Source organism: Lates calcarifer, unplaced genomic scaffold (assembly GCF_001640805.2).
Source record: "Lates calcarifer isolate ASB-BC8 unplaced genomic scaffold, TLL_Latcal_v3 _unitig_651_quiver_1307, whole genome shotgun sequence".
Lineage (NCBI taxonomy): Eukaryota > Metazoa > Chordata > Actinopteri > Centropomidae > Lates > Lates calcarifer.
Genome location: NW_026117879.1, coordinates 20,600 through 29,551, shown reverse-complemented (window position 1 = coordinate 29,551; position 8,952 = coordinate 20,600). Strand labels below are relative to the sequence as shown.

Below are 8,952 nucleotides of genomic sequence, written 5' to 3'. Positions count from 1 at the left end.
TTTTTATTTCGGTAGCTGGTGTTACTGCTGAGGACTAAACTATGTTGCTGTCAGTGTTTATTACCACCATATTTTTTAATAGCTATGGGGATATTTTGGCCTAGAACTTCAATCAAACTTTTTCAAATCAGTTTGTGTATAAACTGAAACCTGTGGAGGAGCGATGAGTTTGACTTGGAGTCATGAGCAAAATGCACAACAGCAGCGCAGAGGTCCAGCTGTTTGTTTTTCAGGGCAGAGCTAAAGCTGATGGGATTGGTATGGGTTAACTAAACTTATGAGTCTAACGTCTCACCTTTTTACACCCAACAATAAACTCACAGGACAGTATGAAAGAAAAAAAGAAGAAAGACAAATAAACCAAGGTAAACAAACAAAAATGAAGGCAGCAAAAATCAAAAGACAGATTTTTGAGAGGACAATTTTTGAACTGGCAAGGCCGACATGTAACAAGCAACTTGACACAGAAACAGACACACACTAAAAATGTGCAAATAATGCAGTATATTACATTTACAAACTGCAGTGAACATTCAAACCACTCCTTGACCAGCCTCTACATGCTAAAGTGCTTCTGAAAAGGGGCTAGGGTGCAGAGAACAACTCACCTGCTATCTGTGTCCAAACCCACAAAGTCCTTCTTCTCAAAGGGCACACAGAGCAGAGGGATCTTATCACCGGACTTGTCTGTGGCCCGGTCGAGCCGCTTGGACTCCAGGACAATAAATATCGACTCCACAAAGTCTTCCACTCTCTTCTCTACATCAGAGCAGTCTTCAAAGCTGGGGTAGAAGGCCACATCTGTGCGCTGCTGCTCTGCAATCTCTCCCTGCAGCCCAAACACCAGCAGCCTCGAATCGTACAGCGTGGCGCTGTACACTTCCTTCTGGCCGTGGAAGCGCTCGGCAGTCTGGGGCCACTCCTTCGCTGAGCCACAGGTGGTGATGGCGATGAGGCCCACCACTTTGCGGTGCGTCTGGAAATCTCCCCATTCATTGTTTTCGGGCAGGTAGTGGTGGCGGTAGCGGATGTAGAGCAGGCGCTGCGAGTCTCTGATGCTCACCTGGCTCACACTGGCGATGCGTTTGTAGATCTTGAAGAACTGGTCCTCGGGTACTATGCCGACCGGCTGGACCACCACAAGCACAGTCTGATGGTCCTCTGCACATTGCATGTAGTCTGGGACGCTCATCTTCACATGTGGCTTCACAGGACAGAAAAACAAACACATTTAACATAACTGATCATTTGCATTTTTATGTTTTGTCAGTTGCCATGCATCTGCAACTCACTATCTGACTATCACAGCACAAGTGACCCACGGTAACTAGGGCACTGTTTCTACAAAGAGAGGTTTTTTTTTTTTTTAAATAAAAATTTGCAATGTTGTGAGCACCACAGGCGAAATGCTGTTCACTCCCATTGTACTGAGGTGGAGGCAAACATCTGAGATACCAGCAGATAAAACCAACACTATCTGCATGGACAGATAATACCTCCAGTATTATCTGGCGGTGAGAAAATGTATTTTGATTGTTATGATTTACACTTTGGGTGAACTTTCCCTTTGCCAGAAGAACAAGGATGCATAGACACAATGATGCTAATTTAAGCTACTCCAAAATGACAGCTGTGTTTACGTATGGTGTTACGTGTCGTGCAACATTCTGACATTTGAATGAAAAAGTGCTGCTTAGTGTCTGACGCATACACAGAATGGACAACTGGACCTGTGCGACTCCTAAACTGTCCATAAGCGGTGTTTCTAACTAAGTGCAACGCTACATTTACCGAAAAGCTAAGCAGCACACGCTACAGTCTTTGCTAACCATAAACACCAAGCAGTGTCAGCTTAAAGTGACGGCTGGCAAGATTACAATAGCGATCAAATGTGACAAAAACGATACATGTAGTAAAACAGAGAGCCTCGGTGCATTAGCTTCTAATAGATCATTGTATATCAACGGAAATGGCTTATGTTAAGGTATATTGTCGACTCAAAATACTTGTGTCAGCTAGCTTAGCTTGGCTAACTAACCTATGAATTTACTGCTTATGACAGTCGCAAAGTAACAACAATGACTGGAATAAACAGGTTTCTAACGCACACAGCAGCTTAGTCAAATTAAATGTCTATCACGCCAATGCATTTAATATAAAACGTTAACTCACGTTACTTTAGCAGTATCCTGTCAAAATTCACAGCTTCCTTCTTTGCACCTGTGTTTAGCAACACTTAATCAACTGCAAAACGTCCGGTGACCATTTTCAAAATAAAACCCAGGCCTTGTATCTCTTTAATTATTTGATTTATCATTGGTTTATTCATCTCTTTTAGCTCCAGGATAGTCTCCCAGGAGTGATATACAGATAAGTAATATTATAGGATAAGAGCGTAACGGAATAGACCATGTCAACAATTCGCTGTAACACTATATTTGCCCAAATGAGCGCTTTGAAATACCGTAGAGTGGATCCTATAATGTGTAACTGTTTTAGGCTTTTATTTTGAAATTAGTCAATATGTCTTTTTTCCTCTTGTCAGCTTGACTACTCTCTTCTTCGCTTTCGTTTTTTTCCTGCTGCTGCAAAGGTAGAAGTCTAACATGCTCCACCTAAGGGAAACATTAGATACTGCATCGATCAAGACCTAATGAGTTAGTACAGAGTGCAATTGTGCATTTGAATGTACCTCACAGTGCACATTTTTTCATTGGTTTTTATGCATTTAGATTAACAAACTAATTCTGTGTGTACAAACTTGCTAATGTACGATTTCACCATTATACAGAACATTCTGATAATGAAGTCTTTATACACTGCTTCTGTGAAAATATGTACCTCACGTGCAGTTGCTACAACCACACTAACACTGTAGATCTAGCATAGAAGATGTCATCCATGTGACTGTGTGGCCAATCATAACGTTCCACTGACTTGCAAATTAGTAATGACCCTCTTGTGGGTGAATAGACATTACTACATAATCTTGTGAAATTCCACATTAAAATAAGGACTCATGACCCATTTAAAGTTTTGTGAGGTTCTATAGACAAATAAAAGCATGTCCGGACAGGTAGATTCAACTCCATTTTATTTTTTTTAACCCATAAATCACTTTTCACAATCTTCTTGGAAGACAACAGCATTTTATTCCCTAATTTCTTCATTTTTTGGCCAAGGGGAATTGGTCCAAAAGCAAAGCAGGAGCTCAGAGAGAGACATGGAATGTCTAAAACATGGTTCATAGTGAATATACATCAATAACAGGCAAACATCCACAACCATCGACTTACATAACAGTGCACAAACATTGTGTGTGTGAAGGCTGTCATTACTGGGGATCTCAAACCATAACAACACAAGTATGAAAGCGTGGGAGTTTGACAGATGTCACGAAGGAAACCATGTTGTTCTTGATATTAAAAAAAGACATGAGACTAGTACATGAACATAACATTTCAACTGAGATCAATCAAGTGAATAAATGCAAATACATAAAAGCACAAATAAGTGAAGCCTTCATTTTTCCCATGTGGTCAGTGTTCCCTAAGGCTAGTAAGACTGAGTCAGGTCAATCTAACACACCAGCTTTGACCTTAATGTCAGTTCAGAATGAGGCAGGGTTTCAGTGCATAGTCACATTACTGCATCTTCATGCCCGGTACAATCAGTAAAACTGTAACATAAAATTAACAGAGGAATGAAAAGCTACGTGGTTGAAAGCAAGAAGATTCACATCTTTTCTGTCCAATCATTTACACTCCCTACGAAACGCTCCCTTCGAAATGTTTGGCGTCTTTTTCAGTCAACACTACAGAGCACCCATTGGTGAAACATAGCTTTCAAGTACAGTAAAATTATGGAAAACACAGAAGATGTCAAGTAAGTGCTAATCCTACAGTGAATAACCACCTGCAAAAGCGCATTACAGATATATATTGGCACCAAATGTGATGTTAATAAACACATTCATCCTGTTTGACTGGATGCTAAAACTAAGCAGCTTGATGTTTAACCACTGATTTATTTAAGAGTACACCAACTTTTGAATAAGTTTGGCTCATTGGAGACCATTATACCATGTCTAAGGAGAGTGTTTGGTCCCCAGATCCAACAGTTTTTGATACAAACAGGGGCATAACCGTGACCTTTGAAATACTGAAGTCCAACACCCCCCTGAAACCCTACCCCCCCTTAGAAAGGTCTGACAAGATACCAAAAACACAGTTGGCAAAAGTGTCTTTTCTGTTAGATGACTATGTTTTACCTCCTCTCATGAAGATCTACATGTTTCTCTACGCTCAATTTTTTTTAGCAGGAATACACTGAATTCTTTTTTCCATTAGCCTGATAAAATAGAAATCCCTAAATTTCATGAAAAATATGTGGGGCATGACCTCAGGGTACTAAATTGATTAATGATTATTTAAAGCCACATCAAAGGTACCTTGTGCAGTTTTTGACAACTAGTGGCGCAACAGAGCAATGTTTTTACAAGTGGGTCCCTGTTATGTCTGTATCCAGCTCACAAGCAATACACACTGCCTGTCACCAGTTTCACAATACTCAGATCAACTACTGGCGACAGTAACGTGCGAACAGGAGTACCAATGAGTTTAAAAGAGGACTGCAAGCTAACAGACAGACATGTCAACAATATACGTTTTAAAATGTTCAGTCAGTCTTTGTAAATGTCGGGAAGGGAATGCACAAAACATTTTTTCAGACCTCGAGGACATTGCATTTTTTGTGAGAAACACTAAATGTCAACATTTGTTTGACTCCACAGGGTACCTTTAATGTGTCACAGGCAAGTGCTAGGTTCTAGCTTCATTAAAGTAACTTGTATATTTAATATCTGTCCAGGAAGACACTCTCTTGAAATCTGGTGGCATTACCCACCCACCAGTCAGGTCCGATCAGCACAGGAGCACAGTGGGCTGTAGTGGATTCCCATTTTGGAACCAAACTCTCATCGCACACCGCATAAGGTAACCAATGGACCAAAGAGAACAAGAAAAAACTGTCCATGCCAAAAAAGGCATCTTTTAGCTGCTATAATTCTGAATTAATTGGGTTTAAGGACATCACGGTCCTTGCTACTTCCGTGTGCATTTGCATCCATGTGAAGTACAAATAGTGTGCCGTCATGTACAACATGGGAACTTGAAGGCTACAGAAAAAAAAAGACGACAAAGTAGTTAAGACTGAGTGATGATGTGTGTTTGGTCTGCAGAGGATCAGGAAGATTCAGGGTTGAATGTTGTCATCCAGTGGATTAGATTAATCTCCAACGATCATGTGGCCACAGCCAAGATTAGTCGACCTAATTACCGCATATTTAGACACCCCATTGATTCCTACTGGAGTAGGAGCACTTAGTAACACTGGTCTGTCAGACAGGAAGAGGGGCTGAATGGAATCAAAGGAAAGAACCAAAAAAACACATAAAAATAAAACAGATTAAGACTTGAGTCTAATGGTGCAGTAGGGGGGTGGGGGGTGGGGTCTTCTGATTAGCTGAATACTAGATATTTGGCATTCATCATTATGGCATTGAAAGTGGGTGGACACTGCCAGTGGTGCAGAGAGAGTGGATCGAGGGCCTCCGTTAGGGCACGGGGTGGGTGGGTGGGGAGGTGGCTGGGGTTAAGATGGAGAAATACACTTCACCCTCCTCACACCAGTTTCAGAAATTGTTCCACTGTATCTGCTTCCACCGCTTCAGAAAACATTTCATAGTTCTGTGGAGAGGAAGAGTGTCAATCAGCAAACAAGAGAAAAGACGAAAACTAAAGCTCATGCTCATATGTGCTCATAAATTTAGGTCTCTCAGGTCACTCCTTTCACTCAGCTAATAATACTGATTCCATTTTTGGGACATTTGTGGATATTTTTAGACATAGATCTCTTAGCTTAGACTTAGACTCCCACAGCCTGTTGCACCAGCTATTCATGTATAGCTTAGTTTGAACATAGTGTTTAAGTTGCACTGTAACTCAGGAAAAAACAGGTTGCAACATACAAGTTAGTTACAACTTAAGATATACCTTTTACACATTCCCAGAAAAGGCTTTGAGTATCTCCATATCTACGTCCATGGTATGCACTAACTACAGTGCTGGCAGCAAATGTGATCCATGTATTTAATGACATATCAGTGAAAATATGTGAGTGTTTGGAACATACACAGGAGAAGTACATTATGGTGCAAGAGGGGTTAGATATGTTTCTGTAAATGCTTTGATTCTTAATGTTTTGTCAGGAAAATGCTACAAATTTTGCACAGCCTCCTTTCAGGCCTATAGGAGCTGAGAGTACAATATTGAAAAAAATCTGTTAATGAGTAGAGCTTGAATGATTCTGGGTTTGACTGGTTGTGCTTTCCTCACCCCACAGTAGTGGTCTTCATTGAAGAGCTGAGGAGGGACCGCTGTTGGGTCCCCCGCTTTGCTTCTCATTTCATCACGGAGCTCCCCGCCCACAGAAATGTCGATGAGCTCGTACTGAATGCTTTTACTGTCGAGGATTCGCATCACTTCTGCCTGTTGAGACTTCACCTGAGAGAAAAAAAAACAACGACCATTGAAATGTATGTAGCCCCAGTATAACCACTAGAAATGAGTCAATTCTTTGAACCCTGTTCAAATAAACTTGTACTGTCATTAATCCTCAAGGGCAGGGACCTACAGACATTTGTCAAGCCAGTGCTGAGATAGGAAAAATAAACTATATGATTTAAGTACTTTTTGAGGCTGTGCCCTTAAAAAGCAGCAGCTTTATCTGGCTCATGGGTGATGATTAATAGATCTGGTGAACACTGTACTATCTTTGAGGGCAACTGAGGAAGTTGGGAGGGGGTGTGTGTAAATGACCACACCTAAGCACAACACTAACTGGAAAAACAGAAGCTGGCATTTAGTTGGCCAGGCACAGTTTTAATGTCCATAACCTGAAAAGAGGAACTGAAACAAAATTATGAAAGCAAACTCAGCAGCTTAATGAATTGAGTCATGTTTTGCAGATGACAAACTAAATTTGAAATATGACTTCCTGCTTTGTGGTTGAGAGGGGAGAACCTTCCAGAAAAATACCAGGCTGCATTTCAGGGTTAAACACTAATGCAGTCACAAAACTTTTCCACTACATGAATTCCTCTCTGCTAATAGATGCCAGATGTTTGGTCCAGTGCATGGCCATACACTGTTTTCATAAAGAGCTGCTAAAATTATTTCAGCAGGGAATGCTGTGTTGTACAGCATCAGTTTATTGATGTCTGCAGACAGTCTCTGTGTCAACCTGTTCTACTCAACCCATCATAACAATGTATTGCGTGGGAAAATGTAGCAAAACACCATTACTAAATCAAACATTGTAAAAGTATTTTGCTCATCAACAAACACATAAATTAAAAATATAACTGACAGACCTTTATCCCTAATTGAAGGCTAGACTGTTTCATTCGGCATACATATAATCCACCAGGGAGCTCTTACTTAAGAAACATTTTAGAAATTGTCAGTTTTTCAGGGTCGCTTACCGCCAACCTACAGTAACTAGTAGAACATTGAGTGAAGGGTGTGCCACCTACAAAAGATGAAATTCCTCTTCTTTTAAAAGAAGCTACATTGTATATGTGGTGTATGTGGAACTGGAAAACCTTTTACAAACACCTTGTTTGTAAAAAATAAATAAATAAAAAAGCGTTTACATTACACTTAAATTTGCCATACAGGCAACCTTAAACTGCCCTATTTTTACATGAAGTTTGGCGTGCATGTTTGCGCACAGGAAACGGATACATTAGGTGAACACAGCTAGCTATTCCGGCCAGCCTCATGTACCAGAATGTCACTATGATAATATCACTGTTTAGAGTAAGTAACACCGTCCATATTTTGAAGAAAGGTATATGCCAAAACAGCCGTTCAAACATGCTCGGCAGAAAAACACCCTTTCTCTACCAAGATAACGTGAGTGAGGGGGAATAACACATCCTGGTTCGTCTTTGCAAGTCCTTTCTGTTTTGTTAAATTCACCAGTGATGACTTTAATCTTAATAACGCCTACAGCCTGTTAATGCTGACGTTACAATAATGACAAGTGGGCACTGAGTTGCATAGGCCCACTGCACTGTTGGTCAGGAGGAAGCTATTACTGATAGGGTGCTAGGTGTGTCTGATCGACTGAACATTGTTCGCTGCTGCCACCGGAGCTGAAAACGGAAACAAAACATTAAACTAATTGTATTATAGCCACTTGACTCACCGTCCGTGAGGCAGTAACGGTGGTGTAGTACAATTTGATTCCCATTGCAGCAGGTTCGTCCACTCCCTTTGTGTATCTGCTTGCGAGTAGTTTTCTGTCGCTCGTGTCAAGCTGAAGAGTTATTGATTGAGGAGGAAGGAAGTTTGGCGACACTTCTTTCAAAATAAAAGACACATGTTCACTTCCGGTACCCCGTTATAGCGACTAACAACGTTTTGGTTACATAAATGGTTTAAGTATATGATGTACATTGGAGGCTTTTTTGAAAATCCAGAGGAAAAAAATGAAAGAAAATGAGGAAACACGTGAGAGGTATGTAGTTTTATGTAAAAAAAAAAAAAAAAAAAAAAAAAAGACACACAGTAGAAGATCCCTGAATTATAATTATATTATAACATGCTTCAGTGCTCTGATATAAAAATGAGTGAATGGGCTCCTATTAAAAATAGATTGACATCTTTTCTGATGTGTCAATGTACAACAGTCTCATGCCCATACAGTATGTGCAGTATATTGAAAGATTTATTGCTGCATGTTACTGTTAGTGATTGCTGTAATCAGCCAGGAAGAGATCTTTTCATGAACTAATTTCAGACTAAGTACACAGTCTTTGCCCTGTAAAAAATGCATTATACATTATAAAGTTAAGCCAAAGCTGATGTGAGACTGAAGCTTTCCAAA

General features: G+C 40.4%; 2 protein-coding genes across 2 annotated transcripts; both read right to left on the bottom strand.

Annotated features, from left to right (window-relative positions):
- Positions 1–584: 584 nt before the first annotated feature.
- Positions 585–2,259, bottom strand: LOC108879419 (trafficking protein particle complex subunit 9-like). The gene is made up of 2 exons (XM_051069223.1): positions 2,173–2,259; positions 585–1,204 (listed from the first exon to the last, which is right to left on the bottom strand). Exon 2 carries the CDS (start codon positions 1,190–1,192, stop codon positions 605–607), a length of 588 nt encoding a protein of 195 aa, XP_050925180.1. The 5' UTR covers positions 1,193–1,204; positions 2,173–2,259; the 3' UTR covers positions 585–604.
- An 818-nt stretch (positions 2,260–3,077) lies between these two features.
- On the bottom strand, positions 3,078–8,438 carry LOC108879420 (SH3 domain-binding glutamic acid-rich-like protein 3). The gene is made up of 3 exons (XM_018670685.2): positions 8,272–8,438; positions 6,396–6,563; positions 3,078–5,747 (listed from the first exon to the last, which is right to left on the bottom strand). Exons 1-3 carry the CDS (start codon positions 8,314–8,316, stop codon positions 5,682–5,684), a joined length of 279 nt encoding a protein of 92 aa, XP_018526201.1. The 5' UTR covers positions 8,317–8,438; the 3' UTR covers positions 3,078–5,681.
- Positions 8,439–8,952: the final 514 nt, after the last annotated feature.